General features: G+C 46.9%; 1 protein-coding gene across 4 annotated transcripts in view; it reads left to right on the top strand.

Annotated features, from left to right (window-relative positions):
• LOC115327490 overlaps window positions 1-14,039 on the top strand; it is a 35,515-nt gene extending 21,476 nt beyond the window's left edge. Inside the window, exons 13-16 of one of the 4 annotated variants that reach the window (XM_029988521.4) lie at window positions 2,112-2,923; window positions 5,144-5,285; window positions 5,961-6,179; window positions 9,246-14,039. In XM_029988521.4, the coding sequence (XP_029844381.2) occupies window positions 2,112-2,923; window positions 5,144-5,285; window positions 5,961-6,179; window positions 9,246-9,613 (1,541 nt within the window). In that variant the 3' untranslated portion in view covers window positions 9,614-14,039. The remainder of the gene's footprint in view (window positions 1-2,111; window positions 2,924-5,143; window positions 5,286-5,960; window positions 6,180-9,245) is intronic. The other 3 variants (XM_029988524.4, XM_029988522.4, XM_029988523.4) reach the window with 3 other exon arrangements.
• Window positions 14,040-16,459: the final 2,420 nt, after the last annotated feature.

Genomic DNA, 16,459 nt, shown 5'->3' with positions numbered 1-16,459 from the left:
TCGCTGTGCAGTGATGATCCATACAAAGACGAACATGCAGTTGCACCGTCGCAAAGCAGCGTCCATGATGGCGTGTATGCTTTGTGAACAAACCGGGACAAAGTGCTATATGAGGCGCGTAAACCACCATGGCTGTCACTTAAACCCTAGTTTCATGGGCACCCTTAACCGCAATCAACTGTGATTGAGGTCAGACTTGACTACAGTTAAAAGGGCCTGAGTAAATAGGGTATAGTTAGCAGTAATAGTGATTTAAGATAATGTCAGGCACCCTTGCCCACAGTTAAGTCTGATCTCGGTCACACCTAACTGCAGTTAGAGCTGCCCGTGTAAATAGGGTATGAATGGCGCCGCCAGTACCAAGCGGTCGATGATCACACGTTCGCCTTTATTTTAATCACGAGTTTACAGGGCATTCCAACTCAATTTACGGGGTTTCTTTTACCGCAAAAATTAACTATGCATCGCCGAAGCTTATTCTCCTCCCAAATGTAGTGCTAGTGGTCTGAATCAGGTGCCACAGATTCAGAATGAACGGTTATCTTATTCATAAGTTTGAAGTGATTTTTTCAAAAATTTCAATGGGAAAATGAGGCCCGTTCTCGTTTGCTGTTTCCATTCAGCTCCACGTATTCAGCTCCATACCTTCACTCAGCTGCGTGTAAAAATCACGTAACTTTTAAGTGAGATTACGGTTAGTAGTTCTGAAACTTTGGCACCTAATTCGGACCACTAGTGCTACATTTGGGTGGAGGAGCGTTTGGCAATGATTAGTACAGTAGACCCTCATTAGTTCAAACTCCAGGAAACCCCAAATATTGCTTGGATTACCGGAAGTTAGAATTAACAGAAATTCATCTAAATATGATGCGAGATGAAATGATGATTTGCCTATGAATGGCTACACATACAAAGCAGATATTTGGTTTCCTCTACATAGGCCTACTGATCATAAGCAGGTATGCCACACATGAAACGTTTGCGAAATGTACGACGTAAGTTTATTTCTCCCTCGAAAATGTTGTTCATCATGGACAATTAGACAGCACATGAAAACTCAAAACAAAATTTGGTTTGTTTATCGGGCCAAGAAGTTGTCTAACGTGAACTATTAAGCGGGGGATACACGAGCGATGAAAAAGGGCACCGCGTGGCCGGTTTCGTAGCAACTTGTGCGGACGCTGTGACGTGGATCTATGCCATGCCGCCACGTCACAGCTTCCGCTCAAGTTGCTATGAAATTGCCGTGTGGTGCCCGTTTTCATGGTTCACGTGTGCCCATCTTGAGCCCTATTGAGTGCACTTCTCGCCCAGCAGTGGTGTACTGAGAAGCAACACCCGCGATGGGTAGATTGATGGATGCAACCGGCTGTACCCTTCTTAACGGTGCGGTAGATTGCGCCACCTAGCTTAGATATTTAGAACCAAAAGTATCATTTCTTTTCTTCACCAATTTTCTTGCCCTCTGCAATTTCGTAACTATCACCAGGCAGTGTGGGATGACCTTTGGGGGATTAGGCAAAAAAACTAAAAGCACCACCCCCCGCCTTTTCCCCCAGGCGAGGGGGTTGCCGATTTTCCTCTGGTCCAACCTATTCGGCTTTGCCCTGGCACCGGGCCTACTGGGAGACGGGGTGGAAACTTTGGGCCGAAGCCACGCGGGAGGGGGTCCCAATTTTCCTCTGTCCCTGTTCCCAGCTGTGTCTAATCACCTCCTTGTTATTAAAACGCGCTTATCATCTATTTTATTCTCGTCTGCAAACCCGTGGAAGCAAGCTCCGCGGTTGTTGCCTCTCTGCAGTGCGCCGGTGCTCAGATAGAAGCACACTCATTGGGCCACGGGATCAAAAAGTATGAACTCCACGAAAACGCCGTTCGAATTACGTGGCTTATCAATACATTAAAAACAGCAAAACAATTTTGAAATTTGTTTCAATTAACCAGAAGGATGAAATATTGAGTGTGAATTAATGCAAGCCTGTTAATTTTTGCAATAAAAAAGCTCTTTTTATTTTCTTTCTTTTTTTTTTGGGGGGGGGGGGAGGGGGGGGGGGACATTTTTTAACTATTTTTAAGAGCTGCAAAACTGAAACCCGCGTCTCTTCGGGGAGCAGACGAGGAGGACAGCCTCTCCGGGGAATACGAGCTGGACGACATCTCGGCCGTGCTGGACCGAGAGGGCAGCCCGCCGAAGCGGTGGCTGCTGGGGCGCCAGCTGTCCTCCTCCCCCATCTGCGGCGAGGAGGAGGAGATCATGACGGTCAACACCCTCACCCACGAGATCACAGTGCGACCGGCCTCGCAAGCAGGGCATGGGGTCATCTTCGACGGACACGAGGTGCTGGCCGGCTCCGCCGTCGACGAAGAGACTACCTACGAAATGAGGGGCGACGAAGACGTAGCCTACGATACAGGTACCAGCGAAGGGCCAACCCGCAAAACCGGTCACGGCAAAAGGTCGGCGTACGAAACGGGAGCATGCGAAGACGTTGCCTACCGAACGAACGTTGACGAAAGGGTGGCCTACGAAACGGGGAGTGACGGACACGTAGCCTACGAAGGGGGCACCGACGAAACGGGTGTTGGCGAGCGCGGCTCCGACGAAGACTTGGCCTATGAGACGGCCCAAGACGAACTCTCCGACAACTTTGGTGGGCTGGACCGCCGGCGGAAGCTGGACGATGAGGAAGACGAAGACACGGACGACACGAGCAGCACGGGAACGTCGTGCACGACGACGTCTGGATCGTTCGAGTGCCTGGCGGAAGAGCGGGGCTCGGAAGCGCAGGAGGCATCGGCGCTGCCGCAGCCGGCGGAGAAGAGGGTCCATCGGAGCCTGGAGTCGAGTCCGACCAGGGCCAACACCTGGGACCGAAGTGCCACTCCCACCAAGAGTGCCCTCCGATCTGCCAGGAGGCTCAAGGTGCGTGGGTTTGGACCAGTCTCAATAGTATTGCGTTACAAAAAACACAATATTGTAACTTTGTAACTCTTTCGGTAACTTTTAACTATAGTTTTATTTCTTTTTCTGAAGTAACGACGAGAGTAAAGACGTTAATTTTGTCATTACTTTCCACAGTTCAACATTAAGACATCATTGAACAAGTACAATCTAGCCATTCTTTGCACTTCTTTAAATAACGTGTTCCTACATCTTGAGTGTCATGTTCGCCTTGTGCCAACTTGCACCAACTCCACTTGCACTTTCTGTAATTAACTTGGGGGGGGAGTGGATTTTCCACTTTTTTTCCTTGGTTTGTAGTTTTATGGAAGAGTGACTTAAAAGTAACTAACAAATTACTTTTTCGTTGCAGTAGCTGTGACTGTAACTTTGCTACTTTTATTTGAGAGTAACCAACTACTGTAAACGACTTAATTTTCGCGAGCTCAAATTTTCACGAATCGGGCCAGAGCTGAAAATGTGAAATAATTCGCGGGTTCTAATTTTCGCAAATAGAGTGTAGCTTCCGTAGCGTTCACATATTGCCCGAATTGTTTGCGGGACATGTTTTTCGCGTTTGTCGGCGATTCGCGAAATCCGCGAAAATTAGGTCTTCGCGAAAATTTAGTCGTTTACTGTAATTACTTTTTGAAAGTAATTAACTAAATTGAATTACTTTTTGAAAGTAGCTTAGCCAAGGCTAATGGAGAAGAAGAGCTTGGGCGGTCAGCTTGGTTAATCCTGATTGCAGACACGAGCGTTTGGGAGGTTGTTTAAAGTGAGGTCGGGCAACTTAGATTTTTGCGCATTGCAAAAAACTGGGTCCCGGTTACGAACTGAGCGAATGGTTTTATTGCTTCCCCTCTAAGGTGCCAATCCTCACTTATACTTGCATCCGGAGTGCTATTAATGCGGAGCTCATTTTAGGTCCGCTTTGCGAGCCTAGAGCTTCGCTTAGCTTACTAACGAAAACACAATAACACTCGTTACAACGGATTATGCCTCCCAGTGGGAATCGAACCACGCTCGGTAATTGGATACCCCATCTCCTCCGCGAGCGAAGTGGTTTTGATTGGCACGTTTGTAGCGGCTACATATCTTTATGCGTGTCGATGCAAAAACTTCGTTGCCCCGTGGGAGGAGCTCAAAACACTCGGCATGTTTTGACTCTCGACTTTATCTGTGGGACTAAGGTGCATTTAAATTACCTCTTCACACCTTGATACGAAGAGAAAAGAAAAAAAAAAAAAAAAAAACGGAACTATATAAAAAAAAAAAAAAAATTGAAGACACTTTTTTTTTATAGAAAAAATTAAAAAAATAAGCTTTCTGGAGCAGTCCAGTTGAATGTATTTTTGGTTGACCGGAGGGTTTTGTTAATAAACTGTGCTCATAATTATGGTAGCTTTTTCGAGATCTAGTTGTCGAATTGAAATCAGGATTATTCTAATTAAAAGCTCTTTTTTCTCGTTACGCACTAATGTCACTGACAGTTTAATTTATGTTCCTCACTCCGTTCTTTTAATCGTCTAATTCCACACTAAGTGCCCATTCCCAAATTTGTAAGTTCTGAGAAAATATGCACAGTACATTGATTGTAAAATTGATGACCGGTCAAGCACCCATCCCCCAGTTTTTCGTGATTATCTCTAAATTTGGAGTGGGCGCTTGCCCGGTATTTTACGGTAGTTCTTTGGGCCAAAATTTGGTTTCTGGGGCCTTAAAAAAGAAGCTAAGGTAGACCCAAACTTGGCCTTCTTTGGCAAGTCTCTTGGCCCTAATTTGCCAAACAAGTGCCAAAATTGGGCTTCACTGCTGGTAGTCTGGCTGCCACCTGGCATATTTGGACCTAAATTGACAAATAAATAAGTGCTAGGGTTAGGCTTTACTTTTAGTTTTCGTGTAGCAACTTTGGGCCTAAATTGCCAGGCAAGTGCCGGGTTTAGGCTTGACTGCTTCCAGGTTCGTATGTGGCACCTTTGGCTCGAGCGTTGTACTTTGGCAATCGTGCGGCGTGCCAGAGAAAAGCCATAGGAACACAGAAGAAAAGTACTGTGGTACTAACGCCTTAGGGCGAAGCTGTATTAGGGCCCCTAGGAGAACCAAGCTTGTGCCAAGTTAGGCATTTCTCTGGAACGCTACCTGGGAAGCCTTTGCCGTTTGTTGCTGCCCCAGAACAAACGCCAAGCTGTCGCCCCTCAGGCATCGTCTCTGCGCAAGACGGTGTCCTTCAACGACGTCATCTCGTCGGTGTACCATTACACGGCCGAGGAGGAGCCGCCGCCGACGCCACCGGCGGCGCCAGTCCCGTCTGCCCTGGCCATCGACTACAACGGCCTCAGAGGTACCCGCTCTTTTGCCCGCTTCTACCCATGCCCTCTCGAAGACCAATTTCGTTTGTCTCGCTCGTCACGATCGAGTCCAAAAGGGCGTTTAAATGCCATTTGTGCCGCCTCATTTGCCAAATTTCTTCTGTCAGTTGGAGCGATTGACTTCCTTTTGTTAGCTAAAGCGGTGGGCTTGCCGGGTGGAGCCAATCGCCCCATTTGCCTGCTTCCTCCCGTTGATCGGCTAGCCAGGTGGAGCCAGTTGCCCTTTTTGCCGGCTTCTTTTTGTCGGCGGAAGCGATCGGCTCGCTGGACGGGGCCACTTGCAAAGAGCACGCTAGATTTGAATGGATAGGGAACTCAATCTCGCTCCGCAGGGAAGAACACTATGTGCCGCAAAGTCTTGGAAGTTATTTTGTGCTCCAAAATTGCTTTTTTGATGCTTTTGGCTAGAGTCGTTGACAAAGTGAGAAACGGCATGTCTTTGGAATGGCTCCAGAGCATGCTCCATGCCTTCCAGCCTGCTTTGGCTTGTATTGCACGAGGGGCCTAAGCGTCCTCGAAGGTACAAAAGCTCTTGCTGGATGCAGGACGAGCGAAGTTCCTCTCTTCTCACCTTGTCAGAGGCTATAGCAGTTCTAGCACGCACACACGCCGTGTGTATAGCGGCAGCCTTTCCGATTCCCTCCTAGACTGGGACTTCCAGTTTTTTCTGGAGGAGGAGTTCCCGGAGGAGGCGGCCTACTCGAGCGACGAGGAGGCGGCGCCGGCGGCGTCCCTCCGGCGCCAGCTGCCCGTGCGCCCCGGCCTGGGCCGGATGCGCACCTTTGCACCCCTCTACTGCATCTCGGGCCTCTCCCAGGAGGACCTGAGGGAGTCCCTCTCGGAGGACGCACCCCCCGCAGCTCACGGTGGGTCCCGTCTCCGGAGCATCCCGTCTGCGGGTCAGTCACGAAGGCGTCTAAGTCAAATTTGCGGGCTTTACATGCCAAACCGACGAAAGGTGTTTGGCACACCCCAGCCAGAGGGGTAAAGACGGGAGTAGAATGCGGCAATTCGTAAGTACTGACGTAGGTGCTTCCAAGAGAGGACGTGAAAAGAAAGTAGACGATGCGTTGGGCGCGTTCGTTTTGCCGCGACGACTCGAAGTTGTTCGAGTGCTCGCCGATTTTATTTCTTTTTGTACGACGCGCAAAGCCTTAGTTTTTCACTATGGACAGAATGAAGTGAGAAAATCTACAAGTACAGACCTTGCAAGTTATGTTATCCCGCTTCATCGCATATATTAAGGCGTCACCATTGATCTGGGACGATCGGAGGGACCCCCGATTTCTGCGTCTGCCCCCCGTTCCGAAGTGGCCATGACGCATGGGGGACCTTTCCCTCTAGATTAAAATAATGACTCTGTGGTCTCTGCGGAGGACCGAGGATTCATTTAGACCACCCGGGGACTTTTCGACGAGCAACCGTAGTAATATCAGTTACTGCGCCTTCTTCGTAATAGTCCTCCGTCAGATTGCAGGCACCTCGGCCAGTATCCAAACCCACCGATGGGAGAACCGCAGGCCGGCGGCTCGTTGGGGGCACTCCAGCTACACTCGCCTGATTGAACGACAGGGGGGAACCTCAGTTGCCCGGCCTCCTGCGCGAGCTTCCTAATTTTGGATGACAGCGCCCCGTTAGACAGCGCCCTGCTAGCAAAGTACGGCGGAAGACAGTGTGTTGGAGTCCTGTCGGTCACTATAGTGTTGCGCAGATATTCTAAATTTCGAATACTATTTTATTCGGTTTGCAGCGACAAATTGTCAAATATTCAAACTTTTAAAGGGCGAAGTCACAGTCGTGTCAGTTTACTGGCTAGCAGTGTCACAAAGGCACAGTTTTGTTTCTATCACAAAACTAGACTCGCTTGCTAACAAACATGTACGTACTAAAACTTACGCCCTTGGTTTTGAGTTACGAGCTTCTATGTAATGTTTCGAGTTTCAAGTAAGATTTTGTGTGCAAAACCTTGGCGACATTCCAAAATCCCAAGTGACAAAATGAAAACAATTTATAAAATCTTATTTTAAAAGGTTCTAGTACTTGTGCTCTTTATGTACAAACAGCATCCTGCAGAGCTTGTCTGCACTGTTGTGGAATGGAGTGTGGAAAGAATACATAGCCAACCATGTCTGTACACTCACTCGTTCTTTTCACAATGTGCACAAAACTGATAACAAAACCTCAGAATAAAAATTATAGTGTAAAAATGATCATTGTCAACAATTAACATTTTATTGTCAGTGATTTGCCAACTGTCAACCAATTCTGATCGATCAATCTTTATTCTCATCATTTCTCATTTAACAGTCATCACTGTAAGCAATTTTTTATTTCACCATCTGCAGTTTTCATTTTCTTGACAACAATTTGGATTGAACACTCTTTACTGTCAACAATTTTCATTTTAACAATATTTCTTGTCAACAGTTTTTATTGAACAATCATCACTGTCAACAATTCACATTTTATTGACAATATTTTACATTTCATTCTAAACAATTTTCATCTATCATTTAGCGCATGCTAGTGCTAAATTTAGTGCTTGCGTCAGCACATGTTTCTCCGCTGCAAAGCGAAAGCCCAAGCATCTCGTCCTTGCAGGGCCACCAAGATAAAGTTACAATATTTATTTCACACACGAAATGCTGTAACTTGAGAAAAAACAAGTTTTTTGGTCCAGAGCAGGGCCGTAACCAGGGGGGGGATAGGGGGTTCTGACCCCCCCCCCCCCCCCCCCCCCGAAATTTTTTTCTGGGTACGGCCCTGGTCGGTGCACTGGCAGCCAGCCGATTTTAATCTCCACCTCTGCGCACGCGCAGTGGCGCCGGTCGGCTACCGGGTACCAAACCGGGACCGGTTCTCCGGTTTGCTGTAACTCTCCATTATATGCCACCGATGCACATGATTCATAGGCGAAAATAAGACAATAGACACTTTCAAAATGGCCGCCGTTGTCCCCGAAAACCCCCCCCCCCCCCCCCCCCCCCCCCCCCCCCCCCCCCCCGAAATTTTTTTCTGGGTACGGCCCTGGTCCAGAGTAACCTTTTAGATTTGTTTAAACATTAGAATGCAACGCAGGCGGTCGACCAGTCGTGTCCGCTTGCGTCGCATCGGCAAGAGAGGTCTCGTGTACTGACCTTTGCACACTGTACCTTCGCCGAGAAATATTTGCACGTTGCAAGCAGCAAGTTGCCGGCAATCGTTGCCCGCCTTACTGGGTCTTTCAAACCGAGTGCAGTGTAGTCTTGTATTTAAAATCGCAGTCGCGAGGATGCTGCCAACATTGCGCTCACGATGCCGCCAAAGTGGTCGCAGCTCTGGCAGCCGCAGTCCTGGGGGCTGCCATTTTTTAATGCTGCTCGTCTTGGCTTTAGTTTTGGGCTCGTCTTGGCTTTAGCCAACTCGTCATCACGAATCCTCCTTGAATGAGTGCAAAGGATACAAAGGCTCTTTGCATACGCACGCAATTTTCTGAAAATAGCACATGCAAAGCGCAAAACGTGGTAAGCGTTTGGCGCATGTGCAATGCCGCCGATGCGATTCTTGGCATACACAAAGCTTTAGGGTGCGCAATTCTAAAATTGCCTATTGTCAACAATTTTTATTCAACAGTCATCATTGTCAGCAATTTTTATATCATGAACAGTTTGCATTTCATTACCGAGAGTTTGGATTGAACATTATTTATAGTCAACAATTTTAATTAAACAGTCCTCATGGTAAACATTTTTAATTTGAACAGTTTTATTGCAAATCATTTTATTGATCAATCTTTATTGTCAACAATCTCTTTTCAACGATTATCAATGTAACCAGTTTGCATTTTATTGCCAACAATTTGGATTAAGCTTTAGTGACGACAATTTGCATTTCACTGTCAATAATTTGCGTCTATTGTTAGCCAATGTTGAGACCACCCCTTCCTTGTGCAGCAGGTCCCCCGTCGGAGGCGCCCACGGACACCCCGCAGAGCGAGGACTTCCTGGTCAACCAGAAGCCTCCCTGGGACTCGTCGATGAGCGACCTCTCCTGCCTCAACGGCTCGGGCGACGAGACCGACGTGGACGAAGAGTCCCTCCGCTCCGACAGCCCGGCGTCGCCCAAAATGGTGCCCCCCGGCGACCCCGTCGTCTGCAACGGAGTCCTCGAGAACGGCGCGGGGGACACCGCGGAGGAGACGGCGCAGAGGGAAGGCGACGTCAACGCCAACGACTTCTTCCGCGAGGCGATCAAGGTGGCGCAGTTTGACGAGGCAAACGCCAACGCCCGCAAGTCTGTGCCGGTAATGCATGAGGCGTGAGCCAGTGCACCGCCGCCATCTCTGAATGTGTCTGCCAGCCGTTCCCAGTGCGCGGTCACCAGCGTACTGCTGTGCCCAGTGCGCTGGGACTGAATTCTCTGAACATTTCTGCCGGCATACCGTCGCCTCCGGTGCGTGGGTCCGACTGCGTGTGATTTTAGTGTCGACAGTGGACGTAGAAACAAACTGTTCCTCTTACCTGTTTTAGTTGTTTAGATGTTTAGTGTGCGTGGTTTATGACTTCAGTACCGTCGCGATACCACAGTTCCATGTCGCGTGAGTTAAAACGCTTGCGCAACGAAAACACCCTCTGAAGCATGTGCATCAACCCGCGCGTCTTCTCAGGTACCACGCACTACTCGCAGTGTCCGGTATTTGCGGTATTTTATTTGGAACAGAATTGTGTATGGTACTCTGGCAGCATTCGATGACCGGTACTGTTTCGAATCCATGCTGCGTGCACCGTCAATTAAGTATACAGTGAAAAATGTTTTATAGCGCAGTTCTATTCTTTTGCTTAATATTTCCACGTGGAGGAATTGCGGCGAGTTTATTGGACGGCTCCTTCCTTCGTATAGCTACCTTGAACGGTTCTCGAATGTAGTCGTAAATGATGCCTCGACGTCTCTCCAGGTAACACTCGTGAAGCAGCCTTACTTAAGGTTAAAGCGCTTGCAAGGGTAGCCATGATTCGGTATCCTTGCACTTGCGCTTTGCGCTATTCAAAGATAACTCTCCGATTTTCCGGCGTGAGAAAGTCAAATTGGCGCTGCCACTGCCTTTCGCAAACGCACCGGCGTCGTTCCATCGACACCAACCGTGGAACTTCAAAAAGACTGAACGAACAAACGATCCAGAACCTCGGTTCCTTGCCAATCGACTTCCGATAGTTGAACACGCGTACAATTAGGTTCCCGTCCCGGAACGCGAGCCGGAGTTTTGTGTTTGGACATTGGCAGAGTAGTTTAGACTTCGTCGTCGTTGGAACGTATTTTGTCGCCGAGCGTGCGTTCTCTTTCGCATGCTTTCTGCGGGATTTCCGCCGGACGTTGTCGTTGCTACGAGTCGTTGCCCCGCCTGCACCGGACTGTACAGGTGCGTCGACCTTCGGACCGTGTACATAACGGAGCTGCCCGTATTCGTTCAGAGTTTTATTGTTCGCTTTTCATTTCATTGTGCCATTTGTTGCAATGTCGGCGTGTGTGCGTCTACTTCAATGTTTTTGAGGAAGCTTTTTTATGTATTACTTTTCGCCCGAAGCGCGGACATATTTGTATATTTTTCGGCGGATGGCCCGTGAAAAACTGTGATTGATTTTCGCACCGATGAACTTCAAGCCCTACTCTTTTGTCTTTGCAAGTTCCTTGTCGTATTTGTTTGGACGACTTCTGACGTCCGGAAAGTGTGGAGTTCCCTCTTTTTTTTTCTTTTAATGTGAACCATTGAGGCAGTATTAGAAGTCGGCTTTGTACAGTCTTTTTAACAATCTTTTTATGCCTTGATGTGTGAAAAAAAATTGTCTTTCATTTTTTTCTTTTCCGTGTGGCTTGACTATGGCTTGTCACTGTCAATACCTTTCGTTGCTTTTTTTTTTTGTTCTAAGTTGATTTGTTATTTACGCTTTTTGTTTATGTTTGTCAACATTAAGAGCTGTGAAGTGACTGTAGCCGAGATTGATTTCTCTGGTTTCTGCAGCTTGTAGCGTTTTCACGGGTACCGACGCATCTGGAGTCCCGGCACCACACAGTCAAACCCAGGGGCATTTTCAGGGCGCAGCCTTTGGAGCTGTATAGTTGTAGAGTTATTAGTATTAGATGTGCATAGTTGTACATAAGAGCCGCTCATTGGCAGTTCGGACAAGGTTGTGCATAAAACGCTTATTTATTTTCTCTTCTGCACATCCGCGGAGTCTCGGTAGCGCGCGAGGCAAAAAGCCGCCGAACGTCTCGCGTGCGAACGTCGGCGTGCCGAAACTGTGAAAATGTACAAAAACGTTGCGCCCAAAACGTAATGCGTATGTTGCACTGGCTTCGCTTTCATTGATTGCAATATTTTGGATGTTAAAACATTCTTTTTTTTTTTTGTGCATGTTCTTTCTTGTCGGAAGTGGAAACGTAGCACTGGCGTCATTTGCTCTAGGTTTCTTGGACCGTATTTCTGAGCAGCTTCCAAGAAATACAAATCAAACAAGATGTGCAATGGCATTATTGCTCCATTTTTTGGAACAAAAGTTTTAGATATGTTACAGACATTTTTCCCCAATTTTTTTTACTGTAGTGGATGATAGCTTAAAGGGCAACTCCAGTTCATTTTACGTGCGAAGAAAACAATGCAGTTTTCTTTAGTATTGCCTAAAAAGACCACTCGCCTAATATTTCTATCTAATTTTGCCTAAAAGTGGATGAAACTGGCAAACAAACGAATATTATACGAGAATCTGCTAATCGTGGCGGGCGAGGCGCAGCAAACCCAACAGCGCACTCAATACCACCGTGTCGGCCCAGCCCACCCTGCGCCACCTACGTCGTGTTCGGGGCTCTGGAGGAGATTTATTTGCTTGCTTCGTTATTTTCTAAGCAAAGCCTACAGGCGATGCTAGCATCACGCTCATCATTAATCACATGATTCGCAGAACGCGCACGCGCCTCTGTGCACGTGCGCAAGCGTGCGTCGTAGCCGGCATCGTCCGTCGCGTGCGAGAGAGCCAGTCTGCAACTTCGAGCGCAACAAACTTCTACAAACTCGTCGCAACATAGTTACATGTGGTTTATTGAACATCACTTTCTACTTATGTTTTCAAAAGAAGCCCTTGGGACAACTTGCCTTTTTCTGCGCTAAAACACAACCAGCGGCTCAGTAGTACAGGTGTCGTCGGGTGTAGCGGACGACACTTTCACCCTGGCGCCGAGCTGCGCCCGCCCGCCGTAGTACCTGACGTTATGATTTGTACCACCCGGTTAGAGTATATCGGTAACGGCCACTGATCTCTATGACAATTGCTGGACCGCGTTTGCCCGCTCCGCGAATGCGGCCACTGGCGGCCATCTTTTTGGTGGAGTTATATTAGCTCTAGCCAAGGTACAGCTGCTGCAGCCACTATCATCCATCCTTGGCAGACAGCGTTGTGGCAGTTGTGGTGGCAGGCTGCCATCAAATTAGTGTGGGTGATATTTCGTGCTTGATTGAAATTGTTTGATAAAACATATTTTTGAAACCCCTCGTGAACGGTAGCCCGATCTTTGAGGACCCGGTGAAAGTTTCACGAAATCGCAGCACCGGGGAATAGCAGCACAGCACGCATTGAAAGTCGCATCAAAAGAAGCATCGAAAGCAGACGCCAGTATGGCGTCTGCTTTCGATGCAAGCTGCACTGCTTTCCCCCGGTGTTGCGCCTTCGCAGAGCTTTCGCCGGGTCCTGAAAGATGAGGCTACCGTTCACGCCGGGTTTCAAGAATCTGCTTCGTCGAACAACTTCAATCAAGCACGAAATATCACCCACGGTACAGTGGACTAGATCCACGGCTATTTTATGGCAGCCTGCCGCCATTGCGCTGTCCGCCATATTAGTATGATGGCTAGAGATAATATAACTCTAGCAAAACGATTGCCGACCGTGGCCGCATTTCCGTCCATAGGCAGAGCTGGTCAAACGCGATCCAGGAAATAGACGTAGAGATCAGTGGTGACGACGCAGGAGCAATCCTACCCGCCGCAAGCAAGGTTTCGGTTTATGGTAAACTTTAAATGAAGATTGCGCGAAAAATATTAACATTTTTTAAAAGAAATGACGTTATCGCCTAATATCTTAGTGGTTTCCGAAAAAGATTCTCGAACCTTGCCCTGCAATTCTTAAGCTGGCACTGATTAAGTTAGCTCTTTCATTTTTTTTTAATTGGTAGAAAATTGAACTTAGTATAAACGGAAAATATATTTTTTTTTTTACATTTATATTTTATGAATATATGGGAATGCTTGACAAAATGCAACAGACACTTGAGTATACTTGTCTACGTGGGTTTTATTGTTTTTTTTTTATTTGGGGGGGGGGGGGGGTAAGGAAACATTTTTTGAAAGTTGTTTTTTGGTTGTTTTTTTTCTTTATTTCTCTGGCGCATCGTTTTCGAGTGCATTCGTGATATGTGAACACGACGTACAGCAGTCTGACGCACCGTCGCGACTGCTATCCCGTATTCTGTCCAGTCTTAAGAGTTTCCGAGTTAGCTTTACGGAGTTTGTACTTCTGTAGATCTTCGGACATCAGAAACTGCAGTTGTGATCACTCGTAGGAGTGGAGGTGTCGCCCGGAGAGGGCGGCGCGCCTCTTTTCAGACGCAGATTATTCCGGGAGTTTTAACTTCGAGAGCAGAGAAGCTGTAGCAGTGTCTCTCGTAGAAGAGTGTACATAAATAAATATTTACTCCGCATGTGTCTGCCTATTTTCGTCGTGCATGTTTTGTGCGGGCTGGTTTACACACTTCCGTCGACTTAACGACCAAGATTCTTATGATCTCCACTGACGAGAGAACACATAGAGAGCCTGTATTACAGTGTGTGTCCTGCTGTATGGGGGTCACATGGTTTATGGGCCGCATTTGCAGTGTGATCTGCGAGGAGGCAATGAACGCGTTGATTGCCCGTTTTCTTCCTCGCCACGGTACTATGCATGGTTTGAGATGGGCCCTCTCTACAATCTAGGCTCTCTAAGAACTCACTAGCATGCTGGCACCATCTATGAAGTGACCCTGGAACTGTGTTTCACAGGTGCAAAGCTTTTGAATTATTTGCAAAATTGATTGTATAGAAATCGACCTGAGTGACGAGCTTGACTTTTTTTCTTAGAAAACAATCGAACTATTAGAAATATTTGAATACGTGAAGGTATAATAATTCTTGTGTGTTTACTGGTAATTTTAAAATTACTTTTTTCAGAAGTGGTATGACCAACGGTGTTGAGTAATAGCGGTAGCAGTCTGGGGCGCAGCCACGATGGCTAGCTTCGGGTGTGAGGCCTACCACCTCAGCCTGCAAGTGTGTGTTTTTGTTGTTGTTGTTTTAGGTAACAGTATTATTGTAAAATGCATATTTTTCGATTTGAGTCACTTCAGCTTTGCATGAAAGTGCGCGTCCCATATTTGCAACGTCTCGTTTTCAACTTTTAAATTGCCGGTTTCTGATGTTAGTACACACCAGACGTTTAGGAAGATGGGAAGAGTTAGGAATGGTCGGTTGTGCAACGTCGAGCATGATAGTTCTGTGTTTAGCTCGTTGCATCACTGGAAAGATCAAATGAAAATCACGTTATCCCAAATGTACAGCATCATTTGACACTTGCGCAGTGGAGAAGATCGACAAGGGGAAATGGACGCAAAAATGACACAATCCACTGCCAGTGGATTGTGTCATTTTTGCATCCATTTCTTGTCGATCTTCTCTTCTTGAGGCAGAAAATCTTGAAGAGAACCACACTTCATACCTTGCCGTAACCACTATACAGTTTGATGGTAACCGTACGACTGCACGGCATCCATTTGCAAACCATAGCCTCTTTGGCCCCGTCGCGTTCTCGCGCGTGCGCAGACGTTTGCCGAATTTTTGCCGAACTTTCCTTCAGAAGTTCGGCATTCGCCGAACTTTGCCAAGTCGGAAGTTCGGCAGATTCGGTTCATTACTACTATTAACGTGTATAAAGTGTATAAACATGCAACAGCGTAACCCAATTTTTGGTGTAACGAGAGCTAGATGTCGGAGTCATAGACATGTAGCTTTTTTTTTTCCAAAATACTCAGCAGAAAGTATGCAAAAGTTTTAGAGCGCAGCTCTTGGGCGCCCGTTTCTGGCTTGAGCGGCGTCGCCATCGGCGTATTTGTGCTGAAGCACTAATTTGCGCATTTCATTATGGAACAATTCCTACAATAACGTCACGAGTGACGTCACCGTGCGTTTCACTTGGGTAAATTTCCCCGCCAAATTTAGCGGAAAGATTTCCCCTTTAAATTTAGCGGAAAAAATTCCCCACTATATTTAACGGAAAAATTTCCCCTAAATTTAGCGGAAAAAGTTCCCCGTTAAATTTAACGGAAAAAAATGTCCTTTTAAATTTAGCGGGAAAACTTCCTAATGCAAAAAATTCCCCGCTAAATTTAGCGGAAAATTTTTTCCTCTCAATGCATTAGAAAAACTTTCCCGCAATATTTAGCGGTAAAAATTCCCTGCTAGATTCAGTAGAAAAAATTCCCCGCTAAAATTAGCAGAAAATAATTCCCCGTTAAATTCATTTGGAACAATTCCCCTTAAAGCTTCCCCGCTAAATTTAGCGGAAAAATTTCCCTACTAAATTTAGTGCGAAAAATTTCCCGCTAAATATAGCGGAAAATTTTCCCCGTTAAATTTAGCAGAAAATTTCTCGCTAAATTTAGCAAAAATATTTCCCACTAAATTTAGCGGAAAAAATTCCCCGCTAAATTTAGCGGGGAATTTTTAAATTTAGCGGGGAATCCCATTTAGCAGAAAGCGAAAGCTTTCTGCTAAATGGGAGGGGAACAGGAGAGGAGGAGGGGAGGGTATGGATGAGGAGGAAGGGCATGCCCTTTTTTCTGTAACTTCCTCACCCCCTCCTCAAGAGCTGCGCTCTAATTCGGCATTGCAGAGGATTGTAAACGTCTCTTTTTTTTTAGTTGGAGGTAGTGTTGCAGTAATGTCGGTCTCCAGTAGTAGTAGAAAAATGAAAGACGTTTACAATTCTTTGTAATGCTGAATTAAAGTGCAGCTGTTGAGGAGGGGGGTATGCCCCTCCATACCCTCCCCTTCTCCTCTCCTGCACCCCTCTCATTCAGTGGAAAATTTTTC

The sequence above is a fragment of the Ixodes scapularis genome, unplaced genomic scaffold (genome assembly GCF_016920785.2).
Source record: "Ixodes scapularis isolate PalLabHiFi unplaced genomic scaffold, ASM1692078v2 PGA_scaffold6__148_contigs__length_123643588, whole genome shotgun sequence".
Classification (NCBI taxonomy): Eukaryota; Metazoa; Arthropoda; class Arachnida; order Ixodida; family Ixodidae; genus Ixodes; species Ixodes scapularis.
Note: the sequence above shows the minus strand (reverse complement) of the source record. Positions and strands in the feature narration are given on the sequence as shown.